The sequence below is a fragment of the Anabrus simplex genome, chromosome X, assembly GCF_040414725.1.
Source record: "Anabrus simplex isolate iqAnaSimp1 chromosome X, ASM4041472v1, whole genome shotgun sequence".
Classification (NCBI taxonomy): domain Eukaryota; kingdom Metazoa; phylum Arthropoda; class Insecta; order Orthoptera; family Tettigoniidae; genus Anabrus; species Anabrus simplex.
Window position 1 is genome coordinate 216937289 of NC_090279.1, and position 23231 is coordinate 216960519.

The window sequence follows — 23231 nt, forward strand, 5'->3', positions numbered from 1 at the left end:
TATCGTACTATTCTTTTCAGTTCCTTGATTAAATGCTTAAGAGAAGGCGTGGGTCTAACTTTCTCGATTATGTTTTCCTTTCTGTTCAAAGTTTCCCAAGGTAATTGATGTGTTCATAAACTTCCTATTATACATGAGCATTCTGTGCCCACCAACACACTTATTTTCGAGATGGAAGTAACAGCACTCATTTTAATGTTTAATAAGTTGTGCGCTACTATATGCTATGTTTACCTAAGACAAATTAAATATAAATTCATACTTTAACAAGAAAAGTCATGTATTATATTGAAAACAATAATTAACACAAATTATAACAGTGCACTTTTGACCGCACGTGCACTTTTGACCGCAGCGGAAAGAACAGACAGAACTGCTCAGCATCAACGTTTTAAGTCTTCATTACTACTTTGCATTGTGGTAACATGACGAGAGAACGTACCAGGGTACATATCAGTGTCGGGAGGAGAAGGGCTTTGTTTGGTGGAGGCGCAATAATACTCGCCTAGCTGTTAGAAGAGATTCAACGTGTATCCACTACTTGGAGTCAGTTAACAGTCTCTCTCTCAGCTTTGACAGTGGCTGTCTACTGCAATAGAATTCTTGCGACTCGTCCCGGCGAAGAAACAAATATATTAAATATTAAAGAGTACTAGGTTTTTATATTTTCAAACTGTTACCAGTGGTAACAGTGGATACTAGCACGCTTTGCCACTGGTATATACATAATAAAACCAAACCAAACCCCATCGCACAACAGCCCCAAAGGGCCATGGCCTATCAAGCGACCGCTGCTATGAGGTGTCGTGTGGTCAGCACGACAAATACCTCGGCCGTTATTCTTGGCTTTCTAGACCGGGACCGTGGTCTCATCATCAGATAGCTCCTCAATTGTAATCACATAGGCTGAATGGACCTCGAACCAGCCCTTAGATCCATGTAAACATCCCTGACCTGGCCGGGAATCGAACCAGGGGCCTCCGGGTAAGACGCACGCGCGCTATCCCTACACCACGGGGCCGGCATATATACATAATACCTTCATAATATACAGGAAATCTTGTGCGAAAACACTCTATGACTCAGTGCCGGGCGAGCGAAGTGCTTGGCTGGAGACAGGCTTGCAGCGCAGGCAGTTGGCTGAGTGACAGTCCCTGTCATAGGTAAAACAGTGTCCCTGTATTGGTCCATCAATTCAGTACAATAAGATTAAATTTAATTAAATGGCTCGTACAGACTTGATGTCCAAAGGACATGTTCTGAACTATGGTAAGATCTTCTTCAGCTTATAATACAGGAGATAAGACATAAACATAAAAATCAGTATGTACATATGAATAAAACTAATGAGAGAGAAACATTTTTTCAGTATACAATTTATTTATTTATTTATTTATTTAGCATATGGCTTTACAAATGCAATACATACATGATTTTGGAAAGCGAACTATATTTTTATGTCCAGGTTGTATATGTAACTAATTGTCTCTGGAAACGTATGAACAAAATCGGTGATGTTGCCACCGTACTTTCTTTTTGGACACTCGGTGATAATGTGCTAAACGGTCTGTTTAGAGGCACCACAATCGCAGTTAGGTTTAGAAATTCTTTTCCATATGTAATGGAAATGTGCGCAGTTACCATGGCCCGATCGTATCCTTTTAAGAGCAGACCAGGTTTTACGACGAAGGTCAAATGCAGGTGACAGCGACAAACCAATGTGTGGCAGTGTTGACACTAGTCTTCCCTGCCGTTCTTTAGTTATACGGTATTGAAGTTGGTATTCTTCAATTCTATTGCAGTTCTTATTGGTGGATTTCGAGACCTTAGAAGATATCGCCATGTATTGGTAATTGGGGATTATTAATTACTTTCTTGAACTCCTGGAGGAGAGTGTTTACGTTGAAGACCTGGTGGGGAGAAATGGTTGAGGATAGGTAGACAATATGTGGGTGTAGATCTTATTGTGACGGTGATGAGGTGCATCGTAGTGTTGAGCTGCATATCTATGAGATTGGTGTGAGGGCTATTCAACCAATCAGGAGCACACTCGGCAGTCGAAAACACAAGCTGAGCTTTGAAGTAAAGTTGCCGTTGAACTCGAAATTATACCATATCATTTTCGAATTACATTTTTGCAAGTTCTTACTTTGGATTGGATGTTACGGAGGTGTTGTCTAAAGGAGAGTGTTCTATCGAAAGTGACCCCTAGACATTTAGGGAATCTATTATGTCTCAATAATTGATTTCCAATGTACACCTGCAATTGTTTATAAGCCATCTTGTTTTTAAGATTGAAGCAACATCCTACTGTTTTTTGGCATTAGGTGTAAGTTTCCACACATAAAGTACTGTATCAACATAGTTATACGATCTTTCTGTGTTCGATATTGATGATGATTTGACTAGAAATAACAATCCAAAGTTGAATAAAAAGTGGTAGGAAATAGAATTTATTAACTTCTGAAAAAAGATACAAAATTTGCCCTACATCTAAATATCTTGCTCTGTCTAAGCTGTAAATAGAGGGAATATGAGAAAATGTCATAGGATCAAACATGTAGACCACAAAAAAGTCTGATGGCGAAATCCACATGTCGATACGACACACCGTTTAGCCACAGTAAGCCTCCAAATGGAGGTCTGCACTTATAAACGTGCACATCCTTTTGCATATCTATATACTATACAGCCACATGGCTGACTGTCTGACATTGATGTTTACCCACTTCCAGATGAGCTAGAAATTTGAAATGCTTGAAACGGAAAAATTCCAAAAAGTTCAGATGTTTCATTTTTTACCCTTCCCCCCCCCCCCCAATCAAAATGGCGGACTCAATCTTCCAGATGAGCTAGGAAATTGAAATTTGTCAAAATTATAGATCGTAGCCTGTAACAGGTGGAAAAATTCCAAGATAGGCCTATTCCAATTTTTTACATTTTATCCCTGAAAAATATTGCAGTATGGAGGCAGTTTTAAAGACGGTGCAGACTTTCTTTTGGAGGTTTTTGGTGGCTAAACGGTATGTCATATCACAAAACAGATAGCGCAATCAATACCCAGTTTGAACAGATCTACAACTTGGGTCCTACGACTTTTAGTCATATCTCAATCCTTTATACCTTAGATAAGGTATATGTACATTTTCCATACATTATTGATGAACGTCCTTGTTGCTCGTTATACTCTACAGAGAATTGTGTTCAGTTCAGATTGCTTGCAATAGTGTTTATTGATCGTCATGTTCCCAGACAAACGACCTGCGTATGGTGCACCGTGGCATCAAATTCTCGTGCCGCTTCACCGTGCAGGAGTTACAGCAGCGTTGGTATGCCCTGCTGTACGACCCTGCCGTGTCCCGGATTGCTGTGGCTGCCATGCGCAACCTTCACCCAGACCTTATCGCCAGCGTGCAGAGCCGAGCCCTCTTCAGCAAGGCCGAGGAGCAACTTCTGGGAACCATTAAATCGGTAAATATCTTGTGTAGCAACATCTTACTGTACTTAACTTGCTGAGGTAGAGCATTGTGCAGATCAGCACTCCTCAGTTGAAATGGCGTCGTTTGATGAGAAATTAATCACATTATATTAGGAATATCCTTGCCTTTATGATAAAAGGAATCGATCATACCAAGATTCAACAGTGAAAAAAAATCCAATACATGAATGCTGCTTTCTTGTCTCTGGCAGCTATTTTAAATCAGCTGTTCATTTATTCTCATTTGAGATTGGTCATTACCTTATTTCTCGGAATCAAAGACAATGTTTCTTTCCCAGAATTTTGTTTCAAAAATCAAGAATCGTCTTACCTTCACGGCCTAACATTAACCCATTTGCATCATTTGATGAGTTGTGGTTGCGCACGGTGTAATGGCACATGAATCAAACGACGAGCTCAACTCGCAATGACGCATTGTCTCACTTATCTTCATATCATAGATTCCCTATTCAATATAAGCTCTCGCAATACACACTGTAAGAAACTAGAGACATGTACTGTTGGTAAACAATGCTGTCTGTACTTCTGTGTGACGCTGGGATGAACAACAGTTCTTTTCATCGGCATTCAGTGCCCATTGTGCAGTAGAACCAACATCACAATAATGACAAGAGTTTGAATGTGTTTTAACACATTGTTTTAGATGGCGATTAGGGCAATAATTACGTTTTGGAAAATGAATCCGAGTTCGAGGATAGTGATAGCAACAGTGAAAATTATTAGGGTGCGAAGAATACTGAAGAAAGCAAGAATGAAAATGCATGCTAGATCTTCCAAACGTGCGGTCTGTGCCACAAAAGAACCATAGTGATTGGAAATTGGAGAATAAGTCAATAATCTAGATACCTTATTTTCTCGCATTATTAATGCCCTTTTATAATTTACACATCCCAATATTTCTAGGTCCAAAGTGGAGAAAAAGAAATGTTCACATATTTGACATACCCACTTCTTCAAACATTCATCGTGCAGCTCTGGATGCATTTTGAAATAAGGAGCTCAAATATTCAGGTAGCAGCAGCCTTCCTATTGCTAAACCGTGCATTTCAAATACTTGGCAACATGCTGTTATCAGCCGATAGGAAATACCATTGCACTGGTTCAGCGAGTGTATCAACACAGAAGTGACTAGTGACTCTCTATTCCAGTCTGGTACAGACGTATTTTACCGGGCGAGTTGGCCGTGCGCGTAGAGGTGCGCGGATGTGAGCTTGCATCCGGGAGATAGTGGGTTCGAATCCCACTGTTGGCAGCCCTGAAGATGGTTTTCCGTGGTTTCCCATTTCCACACCAGGCAAATACTGGGGCTGTACCTTAATTAAGGCCACGGCCGCTTCTTTCCAACTCCAAGGCCTTTCCTATCCCATCGTCGCCATAAGACCTATCTGTGTCAGTGCGACTTCAAGCAAATAGCAAGAAAAAAAACAAAAAAGAAAAACAAACGTATTTTACGAGTGTTTCAGGAATGAGAAATGCATTTTTTGTGTTCTCAGAATTGTTTGTTAGTTCACAGTGACCAAGAATTTGAGTAATGCTGCATCATATAAACCCACGGTTTTCAGTTGCGCCGATACATACAGGAATAGGGAAGTGGGCCACAAGTGTTCAGGGTCCGAATGCAACGTGCTCTACTGCGGTAACAGAGAAGTGCACTTCAAGCGACCAACAAGTCTCCCAAAGCATATCACGGCCCAAAAAGCGGCAAGTTTCCAAAAGTAGGGTAAGATCTGCTTAAATATGTGATTTCGTTACGCAGTGTTGGATATGCCGTTTCTCACAAAATGCTGTATTTTAAAAGAAGAGAAATAGCTGCTGCACATGGAATCAGTTTCTTGGCTTTGAAGGTTAGCCGAGGCTTGATGATTAATTTTATGAAGAGAAATGGACTTTCTCTTCGACGAAGAACACCATTATGCCACAAAATGCCGATTGATTTCAATCGACAAATAATTGATTTTCATTGCTTTGTGATTGAGAAGCGTAAAGTGAAGGAACATCTGCTCTCCCAAATAGGAACCACAGGTCACGCCAATCAGTTTCCGTATGCCACAAAGAAAGGGGCATAGAGTGTTATCGTACGCGCTTTTGGACGCGAAAAAAGAACTATGGTGTGCAATGCTTGCTGTAACAGGTGACAGCAGAAAGCTTGCACTTTATGTTGTTCTAAAATGCAAAACAATGCCTAAAGTAAAATTTCCACGAGGGATCCAGGTTTGTATCCAAGAAAAGGGCTGGATGGATACGTCAGTCGTACAAGATTGGATACAAGCGGTTTGGGGAAATATAGCAGCGGTCCCTCCTTCGATGCCCGGCCCTTCTCATGTTGGATAGTTTTCTTTTTTTGCCGACATGTCATTATTATGTACATACATGAATTGTACTTTTATTAGTACACATTCATTTCACTTTAGGTCGTATTGTCAGCTCGTAATAGGAAGAATACTTTCCAGCGTCTGTACTCAAACCCAGATGCCCAACTTACCTGATGTACCCTATTTGACTTTTCAAAAAAAAAAATCACACGCCAGAATTTTACACCAAATGGCATAACCAATTGCATGTATATCATATTTGATATATCTTTTAAATGTAAACGACTTGTAATTATTTTTTTAAACATCTAAATTCCTCGAATAATTGGCGCATCCGAAGTTTTCGCCTTATATTATGCCAAAAAATGCATTAATTACGCGAGAAAATATGGTATATATCCATTTTGAGGATACTATGGTGTTTCAGAAATATTTACAAAAAATTAAGACTCTGCCCAGTGTCCAAACTTGTGATGTTTTTTGAGAACACGAATCTGCCCTTTTTAAAATTATTTCAAATGAAACATTTGTAACACAGCCAGCAGTCACTCGAGGAATGAAGAATGGGTAAGTCATAACTGTCATTGGCCTGAATGCAAAAATTAGAGTGAATGATTTTCATTAGCCAGTATTTTATGCATATTTTTGTGCGACGGATACACTCGAACTACTGGCGGGGAAATTAAATCTGATTCCATTTATTGACAGTTGAATGTGCACAGGCTGCTGCCACGGTAACCACATTGTTTCCTTGTTGACCTTCATTGCTGCTGGTACCTGACGCTCTGTAGCATTGAGAGCAAGAATATTTTCATGATGAGTCATGGTATTGTAGCCATAAGTATTACTAGCAGTTGGTGTTCTAAGGCGGGATCGCGATCTCACTGTCGGTAGCTCTTCAGTTGTAATCACGTAGGGTGAGTGGACCTCGAGACAGCCCTCAGATCCCTGTAAGAGACACTACATGGCAAGAAGAAAAAAAGAATTCTGTTGGGCAACTTATTGCTGAGATTTTTATTAATTTTATTGAGTAAACAGCAAATATGTTAATTTTACATGCCAGCATCATACAACGTGGAGTGCCGAGTGAAGCTTTATGTTACTACCTCTGCCAGCCTCAAGAACTGGTGCCACTGATCCACAGAGGATGAGCAATTGGCTGGTAGAGTGTAGCACCATCTGATAACGGCAGTTACGTGGCGTGGCATGGCATGGACTCCACAAGACACTGTAAGTGTTGGGAAATCATGTTCATCATGGCCGCTGCATAACCTCCCATAGTGCTGATACCGAGCTCGATAGCTTCAATCGCTTAAGTGCGGCCAGTATCCAGTATTCGGGAGATAGTAGGTTCGAACCCCACTGTCGGCAGCTCAATGGTTTTCCGTGGTTTCCCATTTTCACACCAGGCAAATGCTGGGGGCTGTACCTTAATTAAGGCCACGGCCGCTTCCTTCCCACTCCTAGTCCTTCCTGTCCCATCGTTGCCATAAGACCTATCTGTGTCGGTGCGACGTAAAGCAACTAGCATAGTGCTGATAATCTGGTCGCCAACGCCCAACCTGTGCTCAGCTATTATTCACACAGCCAATATGGGGTCTGACGATGTCAGAGTTGTGTGCCTCGCTGTACTATTACATTCGCCGGGCCAACCACAGCACGATTTTGCCAAAGCAGAAGCTATATCAGTGTCCATCCATGTACGTTATGTGAATTATTCATGTATGTTTTATGAGACTAGAAGACACATGTTTATATGTTTCAGACAACGCAGCCCACCATAGAGACATTCCAGGAGATGCTGGCTCAGAACACTCACATCTTCTACCCTTCACGCACTGCTAAGTCTCTTCTGATGCACTGGACGCTCATGAAGCAGTACTCACTGCTACCAGATCAGACAGGTAGGTGTCTTTGATGACGAATAGTTTTCTCCTTTTATCAACAATCTTCAGGCCATATTACTAGCTTTCAGATATCATCACAGTTGTTTAGGGGCCCAGGAAAATGTAGACACTCTTTGATAGTCCGTATTAATGGTAGAAAATGACATACCATTACAATTCTTTCACAGGGGGAAGGTGATTTTATGTGTTCAAAGTGACCCCCATTAGCAGCCAAACAACGTTGATGCCGCTGAACTGCTGGCCGAACTACGGCTGTCAGTGTTGCTGGTGTGATAGTCGCTCAGGACGCCTCGATGGTTTCTTGTAGCTTGGACACTGTAGCTTGCTTTTGTCGATAAACTTCATTTTTCAAGGTCCCCCATAGGTAGAAGTTAAGAGGTGTTAGGTGTGGAGAAGGTGGTGGGTACTCAGCAGTTCCTCTTTGACCTATCCATCGTCCTGGTAGATTTTCATCCAAGTAGGCTCTGACATCTCTGTGGTAGTGAGGCAAGCACCATCTTGTTGTAGGTAAAATCTTTCATTTCCAAACACCTCTCGGATTACAGGTAAAATCAATGTTTGCAGCATATGAAGATACACCTCACCAGTTACGGTACCTTCAAAGAAAACCGTGTGATGACAGATCACACCACACCACACATTAACACCGGGTAGATTACAGTAACATGTTTGTCCACGTGAACGTGAGTATTTTCAGGATCCCAGTACACGCAGTTGTGGCAGTTTACAGTATCGTTCAGTTTGAATTGCAACTCATCAGACCAGATAACCATCCCTGCAAACCATTCCCCATGAAAAATGCCTTCAAACCACTCGCAGTACTCCATCCTTCGAACCGGGTCATCCTCGTTCGTAGCGTGCAGTCTGATTCACAGATTTTTGAGGTGACCTAGTAAAATGTTGCAGCACAGCAGCACTGGAAGCTGGACTTAATGTTTTCGGTCGGCCAGACCTTTTCTTATGCACATCCTGAACAGTACCGTTGTCTTCAAATTTATCTCGAATACAATAAATTGTTGCTCGTGTTTGTGGCTGAGTTCCATACTCATTACGCCATTGGCAGAGTACCTCCATCATGTTTTCGTACTTCCAGTACCATTTCAATACGGCCTTGTGTTACTCAAATGACAATCTTACTTCAGTCATTTCTGCACTGTCGTCTGCTGAAAAACGCGCACCAGGATTTTTGTGCCATTCATGTGACCATCATATGTTGAGAAAACAGTGGACTACGCTACTGCGCAAGAATTTTGCAACAATATGTCGTTTGGTTCCAAAGATATTAACTATCAAAAATTGTCTACATTTTTCTGGACCACTCTGTATATCTAATAGAAATAGAATGCAAAATGAAAAAATACCATTTTTCTGTGAGTGCAATGCACACTTTTTCTCCAAAATTAGGGGGTGTGCATTTCATTACGATGGTGCTGATTATTATAGCCATCCTCTGTTAACACTAATGATGGTAACAGAGTTGTCAGCTATTACTGGTTAATTATCCGTAATAATAAAAAATAATAATCGTATGGCCTCAGCTACCTTGTGCAGACTTTTCAATTTGATGCCACCTGGCTGTCTGCTCATCAATTTAGACGTTCGATTTTACTCTAGGCCTACTAGATGGCAGACTGAGTAAACTGGATCTCTCTTGGGCATCTATGGCTGAGATTTTACGGAATTTTGTCGGGTAAACACCAAACGTGTCACCAGAGATCTTTTAGATGGCGACATCGTACGACATGGAGTGTCGAATGTACTTTTTTCCGCCCTTCAAAAGTCCGACTACCTCTGCCAGATTTGAACCCGCTATCTAAGGATCCGGAGGCCGACACTCGAACACTGATCCACAGAGGAAAAAGGGAAGAAGGATAAATGAATCGTTTCAAGCATCACTGTTCAACTCTCGTTGTTTCAATGCTTGTGGGTTAACAGTTATACTTATTTGATCTTGAATTCCTTTTGCTTCCCGTGAGTCTTGTGAAATTCATTGTGAATGAAGGACTTCTACTCTGCTCTTATCCTCTATAACATTTAACCCTTTCACACTTTCCAACCAAATTACAAAAAAATAACACATAAGGAGTTTAACACATATTAAAATAAAATAAATCACTCTAATACAGGAAGCTATGAACATTTCAGAAATGAATATACCTTGGACGTATTATTATTGGTAAAGCCAAAAAAAATTAATAAACTTTGAAAGTCAATTTAAATTACGGTTTTCAATGACAGAAAGATCAGACCTTATTGTGTCTTTCTTCTTTACACGTAGACATGAGAGAAAGAACATTTAATTCTGAATAATTTGATAACAATATGATGTGTGTGCTGCAATTCACTCATGAAGCATGGCACAAAGTAATTCACTGTACACGTAACTCATCGATGTCAGGCCCTTGCGGTCCGATGCATGGTGAGCAGCTGTGACTCTGTCACTTCCCACATAACAGGATTTACTTTCGGCAAAAGAAGATCATTATTACTGTCTAAATCACCTGAAATTTCGAGGATATCGGCCTCATTCGGCCTGGAATATGGCCTAGCCATTACGATAAAAAGATGACTGGAGCAAGTGCAACAACGGAGTAATGAGAAGGTGTAAAACTATAGTTCGCGAAGTACAGCAAACACACAATATGGCAAAGAAACGAACAGATTCTGAACTGATAGCAAGATCAAATTGTAGTATTCATAAGCCAACTAAAATAGATCCACTCGCTAACAATTTCGAATTACGACAACATAAACATTTACGGACAACAGATTTCATTTGTCGGAAATATAAATATTTTGTAGGGCTGGTGGATATATCTTGTAGAGTAAAACGCATATTCAACATTTTAAGTTACTGTCGCGATCAACTTTTACCATTTAACAACCACGCAAATGGCCAGAATCCCTAAATAGGACAGAGCCGATGTATCAGCGCCATGAACGTTCTCGCCATAACCTCTCGCACACTGAGTGCAAAAGGGTTGCAATATTGAGTGTATCTGACAGTAACTCTCCCACAGAAATAGTTTTCAGTATTTTAATTGGAAAAAAAAGAAAAACCTACATTAAGCACATCTACACTGAAAAGCAGCTGTTGGGTGCAAAACAAGCTACAGAGAATGTTTTGTGGTGACAGAATTGCAGCCAAAACTTGTTAGGACGTTTTTGTGGGGACTGAACAAAAAAAAAAGTCATAAAGAGAGAACGTGCTAAAAAAAGAAAAACAATTACGCTGTTAAATTTAAGATCAGGTTTGAACATAAAAATAATTTTGATTTAAACAAAGAAACAAGTGTTTACAATTATAATTAATGAAATAAATAAAGAACTAATACATTTCAAGAGCACCAACATAGCAAAACATAGAGGAAAAACTTTCTTAGAGATGCGAACTATACACGTTGCTTACAATTATGTTTGGAAGTTATCATAGGAAGGTCCAACATCTGGGCGATTTGCACGCATTTCATGTGTGGATTAGCATCCACGTTCTCAATAAACTTTAATTTTTCATCATTTGTAAACCATCTTTCTTCTGCATAACTGAATGTCCTACAAACCACAACGTGTAAGCAAAGTAGGGCTAATTTCTGTACATTGTTACACAATTCTCCTATGAACATAAAATTAACCTTTTCCCCACGGACTATCTTTGACTCACTATCTGGCAAAACCTACAGTAATAATTTGCTTGTCAGGTATAGGTGTGGAGTACCTTCACTAAATAATTTATTCTGTAAAAACCACTTAAGATATTGGTTTCAAAATTTGCAACAAGAGAAAATACACTATACTTATTCTAAAATGATACAATGAGCTCACCTAATTACATGCAGGACCTCCCCAGTTTGGAATGATACATCAAGAAGCATCCAACATCGTACAAGTTAATGTTGACACATTGGAGACGGCCATATTTGCATGTGCTACCCTCCAGAAATCACAGGATTTTTAATGGTCTTTGAAAATTTTTCAATGCTAGGGTAAGCCATGATTATAACAACTTTTGGAATACAGTGGAATCTCAATTCTGCGTTTTTGGAGGGACCAAGGAAAAAAACGTACAACGCGGGAAAACAGAAAATCCAGGAACGAATGAACCATCAACAATTTGGTTAAACATCACAGAAATGAAATATTTATGCTTATAATCTTACAAACGCCCCTAAACCAAACCAATTTACAGCCCCAATGGGCCTTCCGCCTACCAAGCGACCGCCCTCGGTTCGAAGGCCTGCAGATTACGAGGTGACGCATGGTTAGTGTGACGAATCCTCTCGGCTGTTATTCCCGGCTCTCTAGACTGGGGTCGCCATATCACCATTAAGTAGCTCCTCAATTAAAGGTAATCATAGAATGACTGAACCTGGAACCAGCCCTTATATCCAGGTAAATCTACCTGACCTGGCCAGTAATCCAACCCTTGGCCCTCCGGGTGAGAGGCAGGCAAGTTAGACCGCGGGGCTGGGTTCAAACGTTAATTACCGGTACGTGACTTAAAAATCTCGAAACTTTACATTCAGTTTTACCGGAGAAACTTTGTCAGTTTCCTCTGAAAACTTCGTCATATTCCTTTGAAAACTTCTTTCAGTTCAGCAACTTTGATCAGCCAAACTCTTCGAAAAATCTAATACCTGCAACGCCAAGCCAAAGAACAATCAACCACAAGTAGTTTTTCATTCTCGAATCTAATAAAATAATGCACATCAGATACAAAAGCATCCAACATGATGGTTTTTTTATTTTTTATTTTCCATTGTAATTTGGTCACCGATATACTGTTCCTAGTCAGTTTATGGAAATCTTGTACTGCGTAAATTAGGCCTACATCGACTTTTAAAGGTTATGTTGAACACGAGAATATGGTTTCAAAAGTATCTATCCTCAAGTTCTCAAATGCATTATATTTAGTTGTGCCCATCACTAATCACAATAAAATTGGAACGAGAAAAAATATTATGAACACTTCTGAAATTACTATTATTTGCGACCTTGAGCTCAGCTGGAAAGCGTGCTCGCTGTAGAAGTCGGTACGAGTGCGAAATGATACAAAGTTTTAAAATGTAACATGCGCATATAAAATGACTGCGGCTTTTATAACATTTTAACACCAAAACGTGAAATTCCCAGTCTTATATTAGGACGAAAACAGTAATAGGTAATCCCAAAACCTCCCATGGCTTTATGTACAGTATATAAGGTCCAACATCCGTTCTGGTCTCGATAACATAATCATATACGATAATATTAAAATACTAAATTTCTTAAGAAGGAGCAGTTTTGATTCCTGCCTGAAAGCCCAGTGACTATACAGTGCCCTGAGGGAAATGCCGAAAACCTGTTTGGCGACACACTCGAAAAAAGTAAAAAAAATAAACATCTAACCCTGGACATAATGTAGACGTTTTGCAAGTACGAGTTTCGTCTTCATGTAGAGCTATCGAAATGCGTTCTGTCTCCTTCCAATTGTCGAGGGCACCCTCTGCTTTATGATTTCCGAGGATTCTCTAAACAATACTACTTGAATGCGATGCTAAGATGATCCCTTATGCAAATTCATCGCCGATCGCTTTTCCAGTATGGTACAGTACTTCTTCAAACGACCACGATGACGGGACGTCAACACCAAAATCCGTAAGTATGTTGTAGCCGTCCTTTAGTAAGATTCTTGGAAAACGCGTAATCGAGGATTTAGCGTTGAAGGAACTGAAATTTCTGGATAGTTGATCCAGGAAATCGTTTCATGGAGGAATGGATAAAGCAGGGTTTTTACAACGTGATTTAATTAAAATGCTCACGGGACCACGTAATTTGAACAAATAATACGGGAAAATGTAGTCTCCGGGAACATATAATCGAGGTTCTACTGTACATAGAAAGATCCTACTTTCTTCTACACTAAAATGAGTTTTAATTATCATAATAATGCAGCAATTTTTAAATATAAATTTATGAATATAATGAGTTTTACAAATGAAAAAAAAATCTGGTGCAGCTATGGATGCCAGTTCGGTTAATATTTCGAAATCTCACTTTGTGGGCACATCTACTAAAACACACTAGTACAGATTCTAACCTAATTGGTCAAATGACACCGGTATCCTTGTTTACACCAGCAATTTGCATTCCCACTGTTCGTTGTTGGACAACGGGGTTGCATCGAGTTGCTGCAGGTACATGGGAAACACCCACATTTTTAGGAAGCGGTAAGAACCCGCTTCAAGGAAGCGATATAAAACTACGTTACACTTCACACCAATTTGAAATTAGTTCATTTTCTACATTTACTTGCCTGAAGACCAGAATCATCATGTTTACTTAGTGTGTAATTTTCAGAAGTCGTGTCTTCCATAAGAACATCCATTATTAAATCATCAAAATTTCGTACACTTGAATTAGACATGCTAAATATTCACAAGAATTACACAAACCAGCCTGCCTCTTCCTCTCTCTTCCTGTCCACATGTACCGTACGTAATTTCCCGCCCATTTCACAGCTGAGAGTCAACGATGACACAGCCTTAGGTTATGTAGGAACGTGGCTGTGTTATCAATGTTTTTAAAGAAGAGCTCTCAACTTATGCTCATAACTAGTATATTATGCTTATAGAAGCATTCAACAGTATTCTAGTGAAATCACAGCTCGCTGAAACGGCAGCTACAATTTTTTAGCTACAGTGAAATCGTGCCTGTAGATTCTCCAAGCTCCACCAGCAGCAATGAATTAGCGCACCCGTAGTTTCTACAAGCGGCGTCTCCATTGTGTTAAATTGCTTGTTCTCAAAATCAGTCTGAATTGCTCGACCTGATGGGGCTCTTATTTTCTTGGTAATGCAGAGACTTCACCCTGAATCTCCCAATTTATTTCATTTTCGGGATCCGTAGGAGGAAGATATTTAGATGGCATATCATACTGCCTCTCGGACATACAAATTATAAACTATTTTTCACTGAATGGGATTGGAAGGCAAATTGACATTAATTGGAATATTATGTAATTGGAATATTGGAATATTATGTAATTACGTAGAGGCCCATACTCCGAAACAGAATTAACTGGAAGATTAAAACAGGAGACTGTACCTGAATGAGCTTTTCCTGTCCTGTGCAATATACCATATTTCGATTTCCCTCGGGTTCACCTTCTGTTCCAACTGCTTCCCTCACCATTTTTATCATCATACCTACAATTTCAAACTCACTACCATTGCATTTGTCAACATAACATATTAATCTAATTTGTAACAAATATCCTCTTAACTCAGCTGGTTATGTGCAGCCATGTTGCTGCAATGTGTTTACAGTCAGTCAGCTGTCTGTTCTATCTAAGAAAACGTATAAATAACACTTCATTTCAGCATTCCGTGCATGTCAGTTGTATCTAGGAAGCTTAGGAAATTCACTGGTTCCAAGAAGTTGTATGTTTAGCAGACTGATTTCTGAGAAGGTCGGTTTCAAAGTCTAGTACGCTCTACTACGCAACCCTCGGGAAAGAATTAAGCACCAACATGTACAAACAGTAAGCCTAATATATGAACGTTGTTACACAATTCACTTACGAACGTAAAATTAAGCACCGACCCATCACGCAAGCTACTGTTCGCTCAATCCAAACAAACATGCCCACATGAGACTGACGCTCGCTGCAGCTGTAGGCCGACCCGCTAGGGCCGTGAAATTAAATTCTCTACCAGATCCTTACCCAGGCTAGTCGCACGGTGCAACGTGGCCGGGAACGCTAATTTAAATTTCTTATGGAGGGAATTACGAACATACTAAAGAGTGACGTATCTTTAGCGTGTATTTAATAGGACATGGAATAATGGTGTAATAACCAGAGACGTCTTAACCAGTTTCTACTGTATCTTGTATTGTGTGATATGATATACTTTAGAATAGATTAATGTCGGGAAGGGAGGAGGATGCTTTGGATTTGACTCAATCATTTTCTGAGGGGAGGGGGGATTACTAAAAAGCCACTTCAGAGGTCAGCACCTCTGTGGTGGTGATTATCGGATGTACTCTTTCCTCGTCAACTCCAGTTTTTCTACGTCCATTTTTTCTTGTTGCGCAACAAACTCAATCTGCTTGCCATCTTAATCAGGAGGGTGGACATCAACACTCATTGAGGGACCGTTTTGATGTATAGGATGAGAAGGAAGCTGGCTGGATGAACACAGCTTTTAAGATTACTAATTAATTTATTATTTAACCACATGTTCAATACATTTGGGTCTTATATAATTAGGATTTTATCCTTAGATTGTACATTTACACACTTAAAACTAGGAGCAGTAACAAAGAAAAGTTGGATAACAATTTTGGTATTATCTTGAATAACAACATATCAGCCGTAGGCTATAATTAATTAATGGTTGTGTCTAAAGTACATAGCACATTGCTTTATAGTGTTTGTCTTGATGACTTTATGTTACAATTTTTCAGAATGTTTAGGAAATACATTCCAAAGATGTGAAATCAATTAATTAAGACCTTATTCAGAAATAATGTAATTTAAGTTGTAAAACCATCTGGTTTGTGATTATTGACTTGTAAATACATAATTGATGATTTGGCATTTGACGTAGTCCTTGACGAAGTGATCAAACGTTAAAGTATGACAACAACTTGATTGGAGTATCTTGAATTAAAATAAGCCATCATGAATCTTGTTAAAGAAGTAAACTCGTTAAGTAGCACAGCTTGATGGTGTTGGTACGTGTTGAATACTAGCGTGTTGGTCAGAAAGGACATCTAATTTGTGATGGATGATATAAGATGCCAAGCGTGTGTAGACTGTCTGTAAAGAAATTTATTATTAAGCCTGCTGTTCAAAAAAGTGGGCTACGCAGTGAAGATGAATAAATTAGAATCAAAACCGACTTTCAACCTATTAGATCATAATACATACATTTAGTACATGTTGAAGAGATGTTAAGTACAGAACAAAAATGGCCAGTTGGACACCAGTGAGATTCGAACACACAACCTCCCAATTTTGTGTCGGTTGCTCTACCAACAGAGCTTATAAGATTAATACTTAATTTATTATTTAACCACCTATTCAGTACATTTAGGTTACCATAGCCCAATTGGTTGTTCTCTAAAGAAAATTCGAAATGAAAGAGGATAACACATTTTCGTAATAAATGTGTAAATAACGTGGTCGATAACAGTTGTTTTAACTCGTTAAAAATAAAGACTTAAGTAAACGATATCTTAATTTTAATGTTATGTAAGAATGTGATGCACCTCAAGATATGGCAGAATACATCACTGATTTCAGAGGATATTTCATATCTTCTCACATCTAATTAAGGCTATTTACATGTAAATTTGGCGAGGAGGTTATTTCTCTACATGCGTTTCAAATATGTTTTCATGATACATATACGGTTAGGTTAGGTGGCACTGTTTGAAGAAAGCTGAGGTATTTGCCACAAAAATCTCTGGAGTGATACCGTATTTCTCCAAATCCAGGACTTTTTTTTTTTTTCTCTCAGAATCTCATGCGAAAACTCGAGGGTTGTTGCATTCGCGGCCTAACTGTAAGTTAATGGATACCACTGGCAACTACCGTGGTAACCACGCTGCTTCTTTTCACACGCGCACAGAACTCGTTGACAATAAACGACCGCCTCTTTACTATACATCGCTAGCCGCGATGACTGGTTGTACAGTGCCTGTGTGTTTCTCAAATCTGCAGAATGGCATCAAAACATGCGACCCTTCGAATTCTAAGAAAAGCCATGGTTATTCAGTGGCAGAGTTATAACGCGTCTATTGTACATGACACTTAGTAAAATGAAGTTTTATAGACAGCAGGAATATTTTCGTGATGGATAGTCGTATTGTAAAGATACGTGGAAAAGGTATTGCTGGGAAATTTTCAGCGGATGCTAGTCGATAATATGATGCCAATTTTAAGTTAATGGTTATTAAACACTCGGAAATGTAGAATAAAGGTGCAGCTGCAAGAAAATACGGCATAGGCCTAATTAAAGCCAATATTTGGCGTTAGCGGAAGACAAAGAGCTAAAAAAGTGCGTACTGTACAAAAAATGGATTCAATGGTCCACAACAAGGACGCTTTAAAGAAGTCGAAGATGAAATTGTGAGGCATGTGCACGAAAAACGCAAGGGCGGAATGGCCATACCGTGGCGCAATAAACTCGTTCGTTGATTTTCAACATCCACGATTAGGCCTATACATCGCTAGCCGCTGAATTTGACGCAACCCGGCAAGCGAGACGTGCGTCTAGCAGTAGCCGGTTATATCTGATGCTGCGTAAAAGTACCTATCAGTTTTCTAGACAGCATGAATAATTTCCTGATGGATCGTTGTATTGTAGAGACGCATGGAATAGGTATTGCCGGATAATATTCAACGGGTTCTCTTCGGTATTATGATGCCAATGTTAAGTTAATGGTCCTTAAACCCGCGGAAATAAAGAATAATTGTGCAGTTACAAATAATAATAATACGGCATGACGAAAGTCAATGTTCGGCGTCTAAAAATAGTCTAAAAATGCGTAGGCCTACTGTACAACAAGGCATTCATATGATTTTACAAAGTTCTTTTTGAGCCTGATTTAAATTTAAATTTTTTGTAGGAAAAAGTGGGGTTCATCTTGGATTCGGAGAAATACGGTACTATATTTTTTTCAGAATGAAATTAAACATACACTTTCACGTAGTATTGGATTACGAAAAATAACAAACAAGTAAGCCGTAGTGTGGATATCATGTGCGGAAACGCAAGTTTTGAACAAACTGATTGCCGTTTCATACCGATTTTAATGTGCATGGGGGGTTTTCCGACTTTTATATAAAAATCTGATATAATGATAATCCTTTATAGCGAGTAAATTTTTCGCTGTTATGAATTCTCGCTATAACGGACTTCTACTGTATATTGGTTCGAAATGTTCAACTCAAGACAATAAGCTGAAGATGCCCAAAAACAGGGTGAAACATGTACCTATGTAGTGTATACAAATCACTTAGAATTTAATCACCACAAACTGTGAATTGTATTGAATAAGTGGCTACAATAAATTTTATTCTAATAGTATCTTACTTATTGTTATCTTCAATACGGAACAAACATGAGATTAGTTACTTGTAAATCGTTATATATCCCAGAACCAAGACGAACTGGTGTTGGCTGGTCGGGTATCATAAATACTCTTTTTTACGCAGTAGAAAGGCGGATTCCTCTGCATGTTGATGGGATTTCCAGTCTTCGCCACAGCCAGGATCTCATTCATTTTTCTGCTAACGTGAAGATAAGTTCATCTGAAACACAAAGGGAAAATATATATTCTATCACATCGTCTTCTTCAACTATGCTTATTTCCATCGTCGCCCAGAGCTTTGAATGGTGGGAGGGGGATTATTCATTCTGGAGAAAGAAGAATTTGTAAGCTATGAAAAAGTTAAAGATGACAAACATGAAATTCTAGGGGTAAGACTCATTTCTAAAAATATTAGGCAACTTGATGTCTTTGGAGTGTACAGACCGGGAAAAGGTAGCGCTGGCGCTGATTCAGAATTATTTGATAAGATAATCAGCTATGTGGGAAACGACATGGAAGGGAATGTGATTGTAGCGGGAGATCTGAATTTACCAAATGTCAATTGGGAAGGTAATGCGAACGACAGGAAGCATGACCAACAAATGCCAAATAAGTTAATATGGGAAGCGCATCTGATTGAGAAAGTGATGGAACAAACTAGAGGAAAAAATATCCTGGACGTGGTGCTGATAAAACCAGATGAGCTCTATTGAGAAACTGAAGTAATAGATGGTATTGGTGATCGCGAAGCTGTTTTTGTCGTAGTTAAAAATAAATGTGATAGAAAGGAAGGTTTTAAAAGTAGAAGCATTAGGCAGTACCATATGGCTGATAAAGCAGGCATACCGAGCTCGATAGCTGCAGTCGCTTAAGTGTGGCCAGTATCCAGTATTCGGGAGATAGTGGGTTCAAACCCCACTGTCGGCAGCCCTACAGATGGTTTTCCATGGTTTCCCATTTTCACACCAGACAAATGCTGGGGCTGTACCTTAATTAAGGCCACAGCCGCTTCCTTCCCATTCCTAGGCCTTTCCTATCCCATCGTCGCCATAAGGCCTATCTATGTCGGTGCGATGTAAAACAAATAGCAAAAAAAAAAAAAGCAGGCATGAGGCAGTTTTTAAAAAGTAGTTATGATCGGTGGAAAACGGTAAATAAAAATGTAAACAGACTGTGGGATGGGTTTAAAGCAATTGTTGAGGAATGTGAAAATAGGTTTGTACCTTTAAAGGTGATAAGGAATGGTAAAAACCCATCTTATTATAATAGAGAAATACAGAGACTAAGGAGGAGGTGCAGACTGGAAAGAAATAGAGTTAGAAATGGCATTGGAAGTAAGGAGAAATTGAAGGTACTTACTAGAAAATTGAATCTAGCAAAGAAGGCAGCTAAGGATAACATGATGGCAAGCATAACTGGCGGTCATACAAATTTTAGTAACAAATGAAATGGTATAGATAGGTACTTTAAGGCAGAAACAGTTTCATTGAAGGACATTCCAGTAATTGTTAATGAACAAGGGGAGTGTGTATGTGAGGATCTTCAAAAGGCAGAAGTATTCAGTCAGCAGTATGTATTGTTGGTTACAAGGAAAATGTCCAGATAGAGGAGGTGACTCGTACTAAAGAAGTATCAAAATTTACATATTATAACAATGACATTTACAATAAGATACAAAAGTTGAAAACTATAAAAGTGGCTGGAATTGATATGATTTCTGGAGATATACTAAAGACAATGGGTTGGGATATAGTACCATATATAAAGTACTTATTTGATTATTGTTTGCTTGAAGGAGCTATACCATACCAAATGAATGGAGAGTTACTATAGTAGCCCCTGTGTATAAAGGAAAGGGTGATAGACATGAAGCTGAAAATTACAGGCCAGTAAGTTTGACATGCGTTGCATGTAAGCTTTGGGAAGGCATTCTTTCTGATTATTATTTATTTATTTACATAGTTTACACCCACATTAGAGCACTTAAATCAAATCCAAATACATTTACGTTAACAAAGAATTAACTGAAGATTTAGCTTGCATCATCTTCTTCCTTTCCCAAAACCTCTTTATTCTGGCTGCCCTTTCTTCATCACATATGACATATTGTTTGTGTTGTACAGTTTTTAATGACAATCTTATTTGTTTGTTCTTGAGAATCCTTTTTTCTTCTCTATTTTCAATTTGCTTCATTGTAATATTCAGCTCTTCTAAATCATTCTGAACTTCTTTAAACCAATTATTTTTTTGTTTTACTTTCCCAAAAGTAATTAAATAGTTGTTTTATTATCCTATTATCATTTAATCTAGAAAGATGAAAGAAAAAGGCAATTCTTCTTTTTCTCATCGTATCTATCTTAATAACTGGTTCGATAGAAGACAGTTCGGTTTTAGGCAAGGTTATTCCACTGAAGCCCAACTTGTAGGATTCCAGCATGATATAGCAGTTATATTGGATTCAGGAGATCAGATGGACTGTATCGCGATTGACCTGTCTAAGGCATTTGGTAGAGTAGATCATGGAAGACTACTGGCAAAAGTGAGTGCAATTGGACTAGACAAGAGTGACTGAATGGGTTGCCAATAATATAATACCAATATTATATTTGCCCCAGTGTGCTAAGCTGGGCTCATCAGTTGGTAAATAGCACCCACCCACCCACCCACCCACCAAGACTCGTGGCTAGGGCACACTGAGGATGCCGGGTGTCTCATATAATACCAATATTGGTATTACAAAGTTACTCATTCGGAATAAATATTTCAGGTTCCCTATGGGAATCAACATCTATATCATCTGATGGCCAGGCAGGCATCAGTTTTTGGTAATGAGACAGGGTCTCTCATAGTGCACTGGCACTGCCAGTGGTTCCGTGTGGCCTCCACAGTGACCTCACTCGTTGTGCACTAGCCATGAGTTTTGGTGGGTGGGCTATTTACCAACTGATGAGCCCAACTTAGTACACTGGAGCAAAACGCTGGCAACCAGGAATTAGTTAGCTGGAAAATTTATAATGTCCAGTAACGGACCAACTATATTGGTATTATAAATTTACTCATTCAGGACAAATATTTCAGGTTCCCTATGGGAAACAACATCGTGGTTTGTTCCGAGCTGTCAGGGGACAGATGGCGTTGAATGACATTAGCAGACGAATAAGTTTGAGTGGTGTTTAAAAGTAGGAAAGATCACAATATGAAGATAACGTTGGAATTCAAGGGGACAAATTGGGGCAAATGTTTGTTTATAGGAAGGGAAGTTAGGGATTGGAATAACTTACCAACGGAGATGTTTAATAAATTTCCAATTTTTTAAAAAATAATTTAAGAAAAGGCTAGGAAACAACAGATAGGGAATCTGCCACCTGGGCCACTGCCGTAAATGCAGATCAGTATTGATTGATTGATTGATTGATTGATTGATTGATTGATTGATTGATTGATTGATTGATTGATTGATTGATTGACAAAATCATCAAGGATATCAGGCTCAGACCTATATGACTCTGGAAAAATCTGTTCATCGCTTTAAGGCAAGGAATTTGAAACTCTCTTAATACAAGGTACAAAGGTACACGTAAAAAATGTATGAAAAACCAAACTGGCTACAAGAAATAAATTTCATTAACCATACACCGGGGAACTGTACGCCCCAAACAAATTATCTGATGTACAAACAGTCGTCACTCGTTAGAATTACTGAGAGAGAACAGAGGTCAAGGAAAAGTCACGGAAGTAGGAGACTGTAGAGGTTGCAAACATCAAATTACTGTTAATTACTAATTCTCTGGGGCACTCAGTGCCCCCATGTACGGTTCCAGGGTTAATTATATGTTCTTGGATCATCCTGGAGTTTCATTAATTGGATTCAGAGAACAGCCAAGAGTTATCTCTCAAGCTGAATTGAAGAGTTTTCTAAAATATGTCAAGATGTCTTGTGTCACTGTGTACAGAGCAGGTGATATTTTCTGAAAGGTAATTGCTTTTTTTTATTTTTTCCCCTGACAGTGCAACCATTACCAAGAGGTGAACACATCCTCAATTTCACTGATGCTGAGGAGATGATAAATGATGCAGAGTTGATGGACCTGCATGACGAGGCCCTGGAGCGGGAACTTGCACTGGCTGACAGGTAACATGTTTATCATGGAACAATACAGGTAGTTAGAGAGACTTCTCTAGACAGACGAGGATGGGTAGAGGTATTCAGCCTTGGCTGTACTTTAAATAAAAAAAACAGTGTTAAGTACAGTAATCTACCGGTGCCATTAATTTTTAGGCCGTAGGCTTAGCACCCAGCCCTAATAACAGACACTTCTATTTTGATTGCTTTTAGCTTAGTGGAAAAAAATAGTACACATTGATGCCAAATACAAACATCAAACTGCAGAGTTCTATGTTCGTTCTTTGTCATTTTGAACCACCTCGAGTTTC

General features: G+C 39.2%; 1 protein-coding gene and 1 long non-coding RNA gene across 4 annotated transcripts in view; one reads left to right on the top strand and one right to left on the bottom strand.

Moving 5' to 3' along the window:
- Rcd5 (microspherule protein Rcd5) overlaps positions 1–23231 on the top strand; it is an 80202-nt gene that overhangs the window by 43629 nt on the left and 13342 nt on the right. For all 3 annotated transcript variants that reach the window (XM_067159260.2, XM_067159259.2, XM_067159262.2), the window contains exons 5-7: positions 3253–3471; positions 7577–7715; positions 22806–22929. In XM_067159260.2, the coding sequence (XP_067015361.1) occupies positions 3253–3471; positions 7577–7715; positions 22806–22929 (482 nt within the window). The remainder of the gene's footprint in view (positions 1–3252; positions 3472–7576; positions 7716–22805; positions 22930–23231) is intronic.
- LOC136886470 (uncharacterized) overlaps positions 15938–23231 on the bottom strand; it is a 41997-nt gene continuing 34703 nt past the window's right edge. The window contains exons 2-3 of the long non-coding RNA XR_010861805.2: positions 18842–19017; positions 15938–16518 (exon numbers count right to left, since the gene is read on the bottom strand). This is a non-coding gene — a long non-coding RNA (uncharacterized lncRNA). The remainder of the gene's footprint in view (positions 16519–18841; positions 19018–23231) is intronic.